This window comes from Protopterus annectens, chromosome 6.part0, assembly GCF_019279795.1.
Source record: "Protopterus annectens isolate FY-2018-M chromosome 6.part0, PAN1.0, whole genome shotgun sequence".
In the NCBI taxonomy this organism is placed as follows: Eukaryota; Metazoa; Chordata; order Ceratodontiformes; family Protopteridae; genus Protopterus; species Protopterus annectens.
Window position 1 is genome coordinate 183,381,662 of NC_056737.1, and position 15,134 is coordinate 183,396,795.

Consider the following 15,134-nt stretch of genomic DNA (forward strand, 5'->3'; position numbering starts at 1 on the left):
AGAGTGAAGGTATTGTACTTTCTTTTATGGTTCTATTGATGAGTATAGAGATCGGGTAGGCAATAGCTTTAGCTCCTAGCTGGAGATATTCAGCTGGTATTTTGTCGGCTGAGGGGGTAGAAGGTTTCAGTTTTTGAAGTAGGTTTAGAATATGGGAGGTGGGTATGGGTTGCAGCTGGAATGGTGGTAGGGTACAGTTAGGGATCCCTAGTAGATTAGGGTCAGGGCTTTGTTGGTTGGCTAGTTTAAGTATTGTAGAGGTAAAGAAGTTGTTAAATTCATTTGCTGTTTGTAGGGGAGAGTCAGGGTTGGAGCCTAGAGGATTGGGAGTTTCAACTTTGCCAGGGGATAATAGTGTGTTAATAGATCTCCAGAATTTTTGTGGTTGGTGTTGGGAGGATTGCTGTAACTGGGTATAGAAGTTTTTTTTATCTTGTATGATAGCTAATTTAGTCCTGTTTCTTACTTGTTTGAAGTTAAGGTGATCAAAGGAGTCTTTAGTGGCTCGCCATTTAGTCCAGGCTTTGTTCCTAGTAAGGATAAGTTTTTTTGTATTGCTTGTAAGCCATTGTTCTGTCTTAGGTTTTATGCGTATACAGCGCATGGGGGCATGATGATCTAGAATAGTGAGAAAGGTATGATTAAAATGGTTGACCACGTCATCTATTGGGAGGGTTTGTAAAGGTAACCAGTTAATTAGGCTAAGTTCATATTGTTGGTACCGAGTAGAAAACCTTTTCCATTTGCTAATACATGATTTTCTAGTTGCAGACTTTCTTGTCTCCATTAGTACCTACTGCACATCCTCAGAAAGCAGGTGCCTAAAAGGAATTAAGACCTTATCATCCAGGCAGTCAACTGAAAGTGAATGATATTGGAGTATATCAAACACCTCTGTTCTTGTCTATAGTTCCAGTCTCTGAGGAAGCTTCTGGTAAATGCCCCTGGCCATTTCTAAAAGAAGGAAGTACCACAGTTGTTGGCTTGGCCAGAAGAGAGTCACCATAATGATCTTGGAGCATTTCTTTCTGAAACTTCAGAAGTACCCTTTATATTAGTGAAAAGGATGGAAAAGCATACAGGAACATGAATGTCCAAGGAAAAGAAAAGGTATTTGTCTTTCAGGCCTTCTTGCATGGAGTCCAGGAAAAGAATCTGGCTAGTTGACTGTCTGAATGTGACTAACATGGCTCATCTTCAAAGAGGTATGACCTTATTCTTCCTTGACTGTCGATGCACCACACGACTGTGGTACTGACTGTAACTACTTGAAGAGGTCCTGGGGACCAATGATGGTTCAGAGAGCTGAGTGCATTGATCAATGCAAGTATCTCCTTGATATTTATGTGCCTGCATTTGTCCTTGATGCCCCCCCCCCCTCGCACTTTTATCCTTCCTGAAACTATTCCCCAAGCACAGTCTGAAGCATATGTGTTGACTGAGTACTTTGGAGCAGGGAGGGAGAAGAAAACCTGGATTTAAGAATATCTTTTGTCTCCAACAAAATATTTCTCTTCTGACAACTCCCAGCACTGGAAATTAAAAAGTTAACAGGGTGTTGATGGTGTGGCCAAAGTGATTTCTGATGCCACTTTATCTTTCTCATGTAGAGTCTTGGCAAGGGTATCTAGAATCACAGATGCCATTAGACCCAAAATCCTGAGGTATTCCCTTGCAGTGACCAAAGTCTAAGTGGAAAACTTTAAAAACAAATCTAGATAAAGATCTATTTTTCCCTGTGGAAGAAAAGCTCTATGAGCTGAGATATCCAGCTAACATCCCTGGAACACAATCCTGTGTTAAGGACTCGAGGAAAAACGTTTATGTTCTCTTGGAATCTTAGCATGTGTAAGAGATCTCTCACTCAAGGGAGAGAGAGACATTCCTGATACTTTGAAAACGACTTTGCAAAGATAAGCAAGTCATCTAAAAGTGGAAAAATGTGGATACCCTGTAGCCTAGCCTGCAATGAGCTGTAACTGGAGCTAGACACTTTGTGAACACTCTTGGTGCAGTGGAGAGTCCAAAGGGTAAGGCAGAAAAAGTACAGTTCAATAAAATCTTACCATAACAGTAAATTTCCTTATCTTCACTGCCACAGTATTCATAACCAGTGGGATCTCCTGCCAAGGACAGCTCTACTTCCAGCCAGTGTAGCAAAGCCTTTAAGTCTTACCAGTGTCGTACATCAGACATATGCCCCCCATGTCAGTGTAGGGCATAAACATAATGCTCCAGACTCAGAAGTAAAGTGCCCCAGAAGAACTAGAGCCACCCCTGGAGAAAGGACAAAATGTACATCCAGGGAAAGAGGAGATGTTTAAAGAGAAGGACAAATGCTCCACCCCCTGGAGTCAAATGTTCCCAACAGAAAAAAGGAAGAAAAGGGAGCAGGAGGGAGGGACCAAATACTGCAACAGTGAAGAGAAGGACACTTACTGTCGTGATAAGATTTTACACAACTATACTATGTCCTTCCACGTCACTGCTGAAGAATTCATAACAGATGGGAGAGTACAAAAGCTATGAGGAATGGGAGGAGGAAGCAGGAGCGGTCTTAGGTCAACTGGTGCCCTAGGCAAAAGGGCTCCACGGCGCCCCCTACCACATCATCTGCTGCCCCCATCCTGGTCTACCTACACCAAATATATACTGGAAAAGTGCCCCTGCTACAGCGGTGCCCTAGGCGGCTGCCTAGTTGGTCTATGCCTAAGGTCGGCTATGGGAGGAAGGCAAGGAAGAGCCCTCCACAAACACAAAGGACAGCACTGGCAAAACCCGCCCTGGATCTGGAAATGATATCCAGCTGATAATGTTTAATGAAGGTGTGCACAGAAGACCAAGTAGAGGCTTCAAGGATGGAACTGGTGTTCAAACCTTCACACAAAGCCCCCAGAGGAAACCACTGCCCTGACAGAATGGGCCTGAACAGAGGCAGAAAGCAGTTTTTCATGAAATTAATAACAAAAGGAAATCTCTTTCAACATCCATGAGGAAATGGTTTGCTTAGAAACTGCCAAACCCAATGTCCTGGCATGTAAAGAAACAAAAAGTTGCTCAGATTTGCATATGGCCCTTGTCTTGTCTAAAAAATACTTGAGCTGTCTATAAAGACCCATAGTGTGTAGAACCTTCTAACTAGCAGGGTGTGGAGAAGGAGAATAGGAAGGAATCTGGACAGATAGACTAAGGGACAATTAACTGACCACATTGGGCATAACGCAAGGACTAGTACAAAGAGACACTCTCTCCCTATGAAAAGTTAAAAAGGGGAAACCGCCATCAAAGCTTAGAGTTCAGAAGCTCTCTTCGAGGAGGTAAGAGCATCCAACAAAGCATTCTTCAAAATCCAATGTTGTGAAGAAGCAGCAGCAAGCTCAGAAGGGGCCTAGGTCAACTTGTCAAGAACAAAATTAAGGTCCCAAGAAGGAAGGATGGACTTTCTTGGGGGCCTGATGTGGAGGATGCCTTTCAGGAATTGTTTAACCTCAAAATAATAGGCCAACAGTGGAATCAAAGGCAGACAGGCAGAGATTGCTAACAAGTGAGCTTTGACAGAAGACTATGTCAAGCCAGCATGCAAAAGGGTCCTGGTGAAGCTTAAGACACCAAACAGAAAACCTCTTCCATTTGGACATATGATTTTCTGGTATCGGGCTTTCAGGCCTCCTGCAGAACCCTAAGCACATCCTCAGAAAGTTGGTGCCGAAAGGGGATTAAAACCCTATCACCCAAAGTGTCAACTGAAGTGTGGGGACAAATGAGGGTGAAGAAGAGACCCCCCCCCCCTTGTTTTGTGTGAGAAGATCCATTCAGTGCTGTAACTTGTGATGATTGCCACTGGCCAGATGAAAGAGTAGGGGGGATCAGTGCTGTCTACACCAAAAGGGAGTCACCAACAAGATTCCTGGGGAGGCCTGTTGGATTTTGTGGAAGACCCTGGAAAGAAGAAGAAGAAAAGGAAAAGCATAAAGGAACATCCCCTTCCAGGAAAAAGCCATGGCGTCTACCTTACAAGCCAAAGGACTTGGGGTTTTGGAACAGAAGTGAGGAAGCTGTCTATTCAGAAGGGAAGTAAAAAGATCCACCTTAGGAATATCCCACCAATGAACAATGTTCAGAAATACCTATCTGTGAAGCATCCATTCATGAAGTTGTGTGCTGGACGTGCTAAAAGAGTCTGCCACCAGGTTTTGTTCAGAAGGAATATACACCTCTTGAAGAAAATACTGTGGTTGGACAGCCAGATCACAGGCCTGAAGGGCTAGTCTACACAGAAGATAAGACCTTGCAGCCTCCTGCTTTTTTGATTTACCACATGACTGCAGTATTATCTGTAAAGACCATTAAAGGACCTGAGATTGAGAGAGAGGGGAAGGCCTGGAAAGAAAGGATAAAGCTCAAATCTCTCTGATATTCATGCAATCCCATTGCTGATGAGGGTGTCAAGAACCCTGAACCACCATAATGCTGAAAGCAACTCCCAACCCCTGATCTTAAGTGTCTGTAAACTGCTCCTGAGAAAGAACAGGAGAATGGAAAAGTTGCTCTTGGTTGAAGGATATGCGCTAAATCTACCAATGAAGCTTGAATTTGAGACTAGGGAGTAAGGGGACTGGAAACTGCAGAGGGTGACAATGCTGAAACCACAGTGACCACATGTATACCTGAAACTTCCTCATATGAAGCGTAGCAAAGGGAAGCATGAGGTTACTCTGGGTCATGAACCCCAGAGCCATCAGAAATTCCCTGGCAGGCAGGAGAGACACAGGAAGCAAGGACTGGAAGTAGGTTGTTAGAGACAGAACCATGGAAGCAGGCATTCAGGGCAGCACTGGAGCAATCTGGAACCTGCAACCCAGAAAAAATCTGATCCTGAGAGGGGGACAGGAAAGACTTCTGGAGACTGATGGTGAAACCCAGACCGTGCAAAAGAAGTCTGGTAAAGTGCAGGTCCTGCAGGAGCCTGGAAGGAGAATGAGCCTGAAGAAGCAGGTAGTCCAGATAAGGGAATATTTGTACTTCTTGAAGCCTGGAGAATGCTATGAATGAAGCCAGGCACGTAGTGAATACCCTTGGGGCTGTGGAAAGACCAAAGGGCAAAGCAGAGAATTGAAAATGACAGTAATAAATAAGAGAAATGTACAAACTTACTGAACAGAGGGTCATCATCTTCTTCTTTCGGCTGTTCCCATTAGGGGTCGCCACAGCGGATCATCTGTTTCCATTTCTTCCTGTCCTCTGCATCTTGCTCTGTCACACCAACCACCTGCATGTCCTCTCTCACCACATCCATAAACCTTATCTTAGGCCTTCCTCTTTTCCTGTTACCTGGAAGCTTCATCCTTAGCATCTTTTTCCCAATATACTCTGCATCCCTCCTCAGCACATGCCCAAACCAACGTAATCTTGCCTCTCTGGCTTTGTCTCCAAACCTTCCAACCTGGGCTGACCCTCTAATATACTTATTCCTAATCCTGTCCACCCTAGTCACACCCAGTGCAAATCTTAGCATCTTTAATTCTGACACATCAAACTCAAACGCCTGCCTTTTTGTAATGCCACTGTCTCCAACCCATATAACATAGCTGGTCTCACTACCCTCTTGTAGACCTTCTCTTTCACTCTTACTGGTACTCGTCTGTCACAAATCACTCCTGTCACTCTTCTCCACCCACTCCATCCTGCCTGTACTCTCTCCTTCACCTCTCTTCCACACTCACCGTTACTCTGAACTATTGCTCCCAAGTATTTAATCTCATCTACCTTCGCCACCTCTACTCCCTGCATCCTCACCATTCCTCAATCCTCCCTCTCATTCACACATATATTCTGTCTTAGTCCTGCTGACCCTCATTCCTCTTCTCTCTAGAGCACATCTCCATCTCTCCAGGGTCTCCTCCACCTGTTCCCTACTTTTACTAAAGATCACAATGTCATCTGCAAACATCATAGTCCACGGGGACTCCTGTCTGATCTCGTCTGTCAACTTGTCCATCACCATTGCAAATAAGAAAGGGCTCAGAGCTAATCCTTGATGTAACCCCACCTCCACCTTAAACGCATCTGTCACTCCCACCGCAGACCTCACCGCTGTCACACTACCCTCGTACATATCCTGTACCACTCTTACATACTTCTCTGACACTCCCGACGTCCACATACAGTACCACAACTCCTCTCTAGACACCCTGTCATATGCTTTCTCTAAGTCTACAAAAACACAATGCAACTCCTTCTGACCTTCTCTGTACTTCTCCATCAACACTCTCCGATCAAACATCGCATCTGTAGTGCTCTTTCCCGGCATGAAACCATACTGCTGATCACTAATCATCATGTACCTTCTTAACCTAGCTTCCACTACTCTTTCCCATAACTTCACACTATGACTGATCAATTTAATCCCTCTGTAGTTACTACAGCTTTGCACATCACCCTTATTCTTAAAAATCGGTACCAAAACACTTTCTCCATTCCTCAAGCATCCTCTCACTTTTCAAGATTTCATTAAACAATCTGGTTAAAAACTCTACTGCCATTTCATCTCAACACCTCCATGCTTCCACAGGTATGTCATCTGGACCAACAGCCTTTCCATTCTTCATCCTCTTCATAGCTATCCTTACTTCCTCCTTGTTAATCCATTGTACTTCATGATTCACTATCCCCACATCATCCAGCCTTCTCTCCCTCTCATTCTCTTCATTCATCAACCCCTCGAAGTACTCTTTCCATCTCCTCAACACACTCTCCTTGCTTGTGAGTATGTTTCCCTCATTATCCTTTATCACCTTTACCTGCTGCACATCTTTCCTAGCTCGGTCCCTCTGTCTAGCCAGTCGGTACAGGTCCATTTCTCCCTCCATAGTGTCCAATCTTTCATACAGCTCTTCATATGCCTTATCCATAGCCTTCGCCACCTCTCTCTTTGCCATGCACCTCATCTCCTTATACTCCTGTCTACTTTCTTCATCTCTCTGACAATCCCACTTCTTATTTGCCAACCTCTTTCTCTGTATACTCTCCTGTACTTCCTCATTCCACCACCATATCTCTTTGTCGTCCTTCCTCTGTCCAGATGTCATACCAGGCACCTTTCTAGCTGTCTCCCTTACTAGCTCTTCTGTAGTTACACAGCTATTTGGTAACTCTTCACTGCCACCCAGTGCCTGTCTTAACTCATCCCTGAATTCCACCTCACAATTATCCTTTTTCAGTTTCCACCATTTAATTCTTGTTGCTGCCCTCACACTCCTCCTCTTCTTCTTGATCACCAACGTCATCCTACAAACCACCATCCTATGCTGCCTAACTACACTTTCCCCGGTCACCACTTTACAGTCTCCAATCTCCTTCAAACTACATAAGATATAATCCACCTGTGTGCATCTTCCTCCACTCTTGTATGTCACCCTATGCTCCTCCCTCTTGTTAAAATACATATTCACCACAGCCAGGTCCATCCTTTTCGCAAAATCCACTACCATCTGACCTTCTGCATTCCTTTGTTTAACACCATACCTACCCATCACTTCCTCATCCCCTCTGTTCCCTTCACCAACATGTTCGCTGAAAAATGCTCCAATCACCACTCTCTCACCCTTGGGTACAGTCATCATCACTTCATCCAACCCACTCCAAAAATTTTCTCTCTCATCCATCGCACACCCAACTTGTGGAGCATATGCACTAACAACATTCATCATTACACCATCAATTTCCAGCTTCATAAACATCACTCTATCCGACACTCTTTTCATCTACAAAACACTGTTAGCATACTGTTCCTTCAGGATAACTCCTACGCCATTTCTACTCCCATCCATACCATGATAAAACACAAAGAAATGCACTGGCCTGTGCATCCCCAGTGGCTGGGTTTTACTGAACAGAGGGTAAATAGGAATATAATTAGGCATCCTTCAGATCCAGAGAAACCAAAAAGGCCTGAAGCAGCAAGAGGGGAAAGTGTCTGCAGGGGAAGCATCCTGAAGGTGGATACCTTGAGAAAAGTATTCAGAAAGGAAAGATCTAGAATAGGTCTTCAAGACTCCTCCTTTCTGAGAGCCAGAAACATCTTGGAATAAAACCCTGTACCACTTAGGATGTCTGGAAAAGGGTGAAGGGTGCCTTGATCCAGTAAACCCTGCAGTACCCCTGAATAATGGGGAATTTGGTGTGAAGAGGGTTGGGGAATGCCCAAAGACAGGGGAAGGGATTTTCAGACCATAAAGTAGCCTTGACAAATGAGTGATGAACCTAAGAGTCTGTAGTAATCTGTTGCGAAACAGGGTGTGACAGAGAAGGTCTCATAGTAAGGGGAAACTGGCTGAAGAGAAAGGCAGGCAGAATAGATGAAGGCAGACTCATCCTGAAAAGAAGGTTTTTGTGGCCTAGGCATCTGACTGGGATTGTCTGAAAAACACGCCAAGGAGCTTTCCTACTTTTGAAAGGCTGACAAGGCTGTCTATAAACAAAAACAGCTCTAGCAAGATAATTCTTCTTGAAACCTAGGAATGGGAGAGACAAAAATCTACTTAAGATCCTTTACGACCTTGCCTTGGTCCTGTAAGGTCTTAAACAAATCAACCACTGGAGTACCAAAAAGATTTTGATTATCCAAAGGAGCATCAAGAAGCTTAGCCTTAATATCATAAGGCAAAGGACTCCTCCTCCTCCTCGGAGCCATAATCCAAAAGAATCTTCATCAGAGTCTGATCCCTCAGCAGAAGAATCAGGCTCCCTAGATCTTTTAGGGGTAGAAGACCAAGGAGGAGCAGGAACAGAAACCCCATGAAGTGCTCGCAAAGCCATCAGGGCATTAAACAAGCCCTGACTAAAATCCTGCCACTTCCTTTGAGGATCCTTGGGAGTGTGGGAAATATACTTTAGTCTTCTGTCTCTTCTTAAGGGGGACATTGGCTTTAACTAACCTTGGTGGCATAGAACCCTGCTTAACCTCAGTCAGGGTTATCAGCAGCCTTCTCCCCAACTAAGATCTGGGGAATCCCCCTAGGCCCATTAGATGTGAAAAAACATGGTTCCTCCTCCAGGTCCACTGAGAGCAACTGTAAAGCCTTACAGAAAATGCAAGAAGCTGGTTCCATACTGGCTTCTGACCAGTTTAATGCACAGGGAACCAACATCAGCACCAGATGGTCTTTAGAGTTATCATCAACCTTGAGAAAGACATACAGCAGAGTCTGGACAGCAGCAGTATAAGATCTCGACTTCTTGGCCGTTTTCTTAAGTGGTGGCTGTATCTCCGGGCAGGTAGATCTGGCTATCGTACCTTGGACCAACAGCTTAAGACGGTCTCCTGATAAATGGAAAGAGAAGACAGACAGCTGTGAAGTATATTCGGAACAAACTCCTGACAAATACAACACTGATTTTGGTTATGAGAAGTGCCTAGAAAAAACAAACATTTGTTGTGATCCTCATGGGGAATATACCTCTCACCTTGACATTGTATGACATGAACTCTCAAATACAATGTAAAGGAAAAGAAAAGGAACCCCAAAAAGGGAACTTATCTGAAACATGCTCTGTATAACCAGCACAGCGAAGAGCTTTCAGATGGATGTTCAACTATGGAGTTCAGACTAGTAGCAAAGTTGTTTTGAGTTTGGTCTGTCCGTAAGTCAGCATATGCCTGGTGTATGATGCTGGTATCAATAATTTTCCCACACAACAGAAAAAGTGAATTTAGAATTAGTTAAGTGCTTAGCAGCAGTGGGATCAAATAAAGCTACAGCTACCTGCTGGTTCAGGTTTGGAAATAATGCACAAAAATTTAAAGATGGAGGAACTTTATATATCCTATCTGCCTTTTTAGGAACATCTAGCTGTCTAACAGGAAAACAAAACTGCAGGCACTAACACACACACACACACACACACACACACACACACACACACACACACACACACACACACACACACACACTTTAATACAGACAGAACAGGAGGAATAGGTGTAGGTTCTGGAAAATCCTTTTGTAAGAACTCCATATTTTCTGGGGGACTGAGAAACTCACTGTTTTCATTTGAAAACACTGGCATATTCTTGGTAGTCTTGCCAAAAAACAAGAAGGAATTCTGTTAAAATGAATGCATAGTACAACATTTCTCATGTACTTATGTACACAGAAAAGTGGAGAATAAAACAGAACATTTACACGTTTAAAAATATTTGAATTACTACTTACCCTGCACAGCTAAACCAGCTAGCCGTATTGCTTGCTCTAATGTACAAGGAATGCGCCCTTCCAAGATGTCTTTCTTCAGCTGAAGATAATACTGATAACTACAAATGAAAATGATTAAACCTTACAATATGAACTGCACATCACACCACTTAGCACAATGCACCTCACTAACTACTGAACAAGTCAACATACTACAAAAATTCTTCAGTTCAGCTACCAACAAGTCCATGCAGTCATGTTAGCTTTAAAAATATTTACCTCTACCTCAATGTTTGATTCACATTAGTGTGCTGAATCAAACTTTTTAAAGACAGTATGGCTGCTTGAATCCATGACCTCTGGCAAACACTGACTGATCTCAGTTCTGCGCCCACTGCGAATCCATTCATGAGATTCAACATTCAACCAAGCTGATGTGATAGAATTTAATCATCTCTTATAGAATCTTACACTTAACTTCTGTGTCAACAGCAGTGATAGTGACTATCCTCAGGAAAGAAAATTTAAAGTAAATACTCCTTTTCCTTCTAAAATGGACTAATCCATACAGGCTGGCACTCTAACAGCAGGACTGAATTCCAACCAGACTGTGTCTTAGTGATAAAAATTTGATTCTGCACTCACTTGACATTGTTGAAAAATGACACCACTGTGCAGTAGTCACCATTAAAGTAGATATTCAGGGGGATTCTATTTCAGTACAATACACTTACTTCAGCTCCTCAGATGTTGTTCATCCAGTATGATTTTTTCAGTAGTTGGTGCTTTATTCTCTTACTAGGCAATGCCTTGCTTTGGCGACTGCAAACAATGTCTACCACTTTATCCTACAGTTGCCATCACTCTGTTACCTTCAGTTTTAATTAAACCAAATGTGATGCACAGCTCAAGGTAGAAAATGGAATCAGGTTTCAGTCTTACAAAGTTCTGAAAGTTGTAAGAAGGAAAGCGCTTACTGGTTTGTTATTCAATAAAACTCTACATCTGCTACTGAAGTGGTGAACATTTTTTCTTTTTATCACCTTCAGTTTTTCCAACACAAAACTAATATAATGCTATGAACCTATGAACCTAAATGTACTGTTAAATATTATAGTGCCAAATGATGTCAGCACTGTAAGCAAACAAATAACCATGACTAAATTAAATTACAATGCATTACATTAACAGTGTTGATGACTCAACAGGTAGCACACTCATCTTTGATGCTGGAAGATTAGAACAGCATGTTTTATTCCTACTCCAGGGATTTGGATTTACATTCCAAAAGACACTGCAAAGCACCATAAAGATGTTGCTGCACTCGAGTGTGTCATCCTTCAGATGGAAGATTAAACCAAGGTGATTCCTTAATCCCACAGTGGACAATCTAGCTTGACAGTTTTTACGGATTGTTTTTTCTGTGTGACCTAGTTATTCTTTGTTTTAATTTGTTAGTTGGGATATTTTGCAGACTCTACTGGTTACAGACATAAGCTGGGAACGACAACCCTGCATTTCTAAAGGATAGCCAAACAGTTCACTTACGCTGTGCTAAGGAGGCCATAAAAAAGGCTGAAACATGCATGTCAATGGCTAGTGAGGTTTGGCTTTATTGGTCTGAATTTATCCATAATAGACTTAACAAGAAAAAAGTCAGGGGCATTCAGAATTGCCATATAGCTGAAACACCTGATGTCTTTAAGGGGTCATTTGCCTATATCCCATGTTACCTCTAACACAAGTGGTTTTGAGGAATCACACAGAGGAAAATCTAGCTTGACTAGATTTTTCTTTTAGTTTTTACTAATTGTTTTTTTTTCTGTGTGACCTTGTACACTGTTGCAGTATGTTGCAATATGTTTTTTCAAAAACACCATTATTAAATTATTACTTATCACATAGGCATATGTATACTAATAGAAAACAAAACAAAGCATTGCTTTTTTTCATGCATTATACATTACATGTGTATTGTATATATATAACAACTGTCATTCACTCCAACATTACATAAATTGCTCAGTTCCTACCTTCCTTTAAACCCCAATCTTCCTAAACATTATTCTGCTTGTACAGTTCTGGCAAATTCCATTTATTTCTTTACAATTTGCTCCTTCCCTTTTTAAAAGATCCCACTTCCAGTCCCTTTATTAACGGTATTCAATTACAGTTGATTTCCATTTTCTAGTAATTGTTTTTTTTTTTTTGTAGTCAACATCAAATTTATTGAGGTCTTACCATGCCTAGGTAATTCAGATGTGTCACTGCTGGACAGAGGCACAACAAACTAATGGGCACAGTATTTTTTCATATAAGGGGTGGTGTAAGCCACAAAAATTTGGGCTAGGCTTATAAATGCCTTAGGGCAGATAGCCTAGTATAAACCTATGAACCTATATATCCCAGCTCAAAAGAATCAGTTCCTGAGTTACAACCATTTGCTCTCCCAACATATCTGACACAATACTCTGCAGGGTAGTTTTAAAATCTGCCAACTCATTACACTCCTAAAAAGCATGCTAACTTTCTCACTTTTTCATCACACATCCTTGCTCCCCCCTGCCTGCTTCCCTCTGTTCAAATACAACTTATCAGAGAGGAACCCTTCCACTTTATTTATTTACCCCAATCCTTTATACATCCTTTTAATTAAGCTTATTATTGTATCAGAGAATGCAAATGCTTCCGCTGTCTTACTCAGAATCCCAGCTTATTCTGTCAAATGCTGTATCTGCTTCAAGACCCACCAAGAACAGTAATATTTTTTTCCAATCTGCTTCCCTCAGGATCATCACTGTTCTATGAAAGTTGTCAAATGTTTACCTCCGCTCTACAAAACCACAATGATTCAGATCTACCAATTTTGCTAAAACCTTTGCCATGCTTTTAGCTAGTTTAAATCTAAACACTTTTAAACCATTGTTTAAAACTGAAATGGGTTTATATGAAGCTGGGTCTGATGGGTCTTTACCATCCTTAGGTAATACAGCCACCAAAGCTTTCTTCTAAGATGTTGGTGTATCCCTTCCTTTTAATACTGTTAAACAAAATCTTCCAGATAGGTATTACTTTCTTCCCTCATAAATTCCAAAATTCCACAGGAATACCATCTATTCCTGGAGAATTTCATGAAGATTAAACATCACTGTTTACTATCTCATCTCCTCCTATCTTAACTATTAGTTGTTGAGCCTAGTCTACCTCTAATCTTGGCATAATTAAATCTTCCATAAATATTTTAATTTGTCTTTTTTCTTGAATTCCACATTTCTCTACTTTATACAAATTTTCAAAAAAAATCCGTAATATCTCTAATACCTGTACTAGATCTCTGGTTATTTTTCTTGTTAAAGGATCCCTGAGTTTGGTGACAACTCTTTCGACTTTCTGTTGCCTAAGTTGTTGTGCTAAAAAGTTTTTGGACTCTGGATTTATTATCAAAAGATAAATTGCTTAACAGTTTATTTGCACACTGAATTTCTTATTACAATTCATTGGTTCATAGATTAGTGCTAAGCTAACTGCCCTTGTGGACCATTTTAAACCTAGTCAATTACCCCAATTGAGAATCAAACTTTGCACCTTGTGTTTGTAAGATAAACACCTAACTATTATGCCAGCCTCACACCACTTTTTCCTTTTTGGCCATACCTGTAAAGCCATTTACATTCCAAAATAATATGGACAGCATAGTTATTATAATAATGAAGCTAAGGTTCCCACCTATTATGCATAACAGTTTTTTTTGTAATGGGAATTTCCAACTTTTGTGTTACATTCACAATCTAATGTTTCGCAGTCTGATCTTTTATACAATTGTCTGTATCATCTCCATTTGAACTCATGCCACGTTTTCAAGACTTTTTGTTTTAATGCAAATCCTCAAACAGAAATACAAACAAATTTTCAAAACTCCACCATCCCCTATTAACTTAGAAAAAAAAACACTAAAAACTATGTACATTTTCATCAAATTAAGCTGAACCCTCCACTTTGGAACAACATCTGTACTGTATTTCTATTCCTTTCCATATGTGAAAAAGTTTGTATGCTTTCAGTAAACACTCTAAATTATCCAAGTTTTAATACTTTGCCCTTCTTCCACAATTTTATCAAGATCAATTATTTCTGCTAATATGACTGCATCTTTATTAATACCAGTTTTGGCTGCTTTCTCATGGCCAGGTTTACAACATGCACAAGACGTGCCATTCAATTAACAAACCCTGCTTTGGAACATCAGCCCAGTTGCTTATTTGCACTTTCAGCAAATTAATACAGCCTGCTCCTTCCAGTTTCTCAGGTACCCTAGAAAATCTGTTCTTCTATGCATGCTCTATCTTCTCTTTTTTAAACAATTCCTCTTAAGGAGCCAAGTACTCAGCAAGCCTTTCTTCACTTCATCCTATGAGTTTTACAGTTTCATCAGTTCATCTGAACAGATAAAGTGTTGATTTTTTCCAGCCTTTTGTTATTTGAATAGATATAGTTCTTCAATGTTTTATTTATTTTAAACCGCTCTGAGTACATTTGATTTTATTTTCCTCTAAATTAATGGAAGCCATCTCCTGTACCAAACTTGAACTGATTTTTGCTTACCAGCTGTAGATTTCTTCCCAGACAAGAGTCTTCTCTCAGGTTCTCTAAATTTCTTCTTTGCTGGCATCAAGGCAGTTTAATTACTAACCAGTGAGTGAATTTCAAGCAAACTGGCAGTTTCAATTTCTATTTTCACACTGAGAAAGTTGAAATGAACCTGTTGATCATTGTGCAGCCGTATGGTAAGTCCCAAATTCCATTCATATCACAACCTGTACCAAACAACTGTGAGAAGGTCAAATGTATACACTTGGCTACATCACGTGTAAGAAAGCAAATCAATTACACTTTAATAAGATGTGCTGGTACTAAATTTCCTGTCATCTGCAAGACTGTCAT

The 15,134-nt window shown here is 41.2% G+C and overlaps 1 protein-coding gene across 1 annotated transcript in view; it reads right to left on the reverse strand.

Annotated features, from left to right (window-relative positions):
* The window catches only part of PTPN21 (protein tyrosine phosphatase non-receptor type 21), a 1,442,744-nt gene that overhangs the window by 1,340,783 nt on the left and 86,827 nt on the right, over positions 1-15,134 (reverse strand). The window contains exon 3 of the mRNA XM_044073481.1: positions 10,215-10,312. Within this exon, the coding sequence (XP_043929416.1) occupies positions 10,215-10,312 (98 nt within the window). The remainder of the gene's footprint in view (positions 1-10,214; positions 10,313-15,134) is intronic.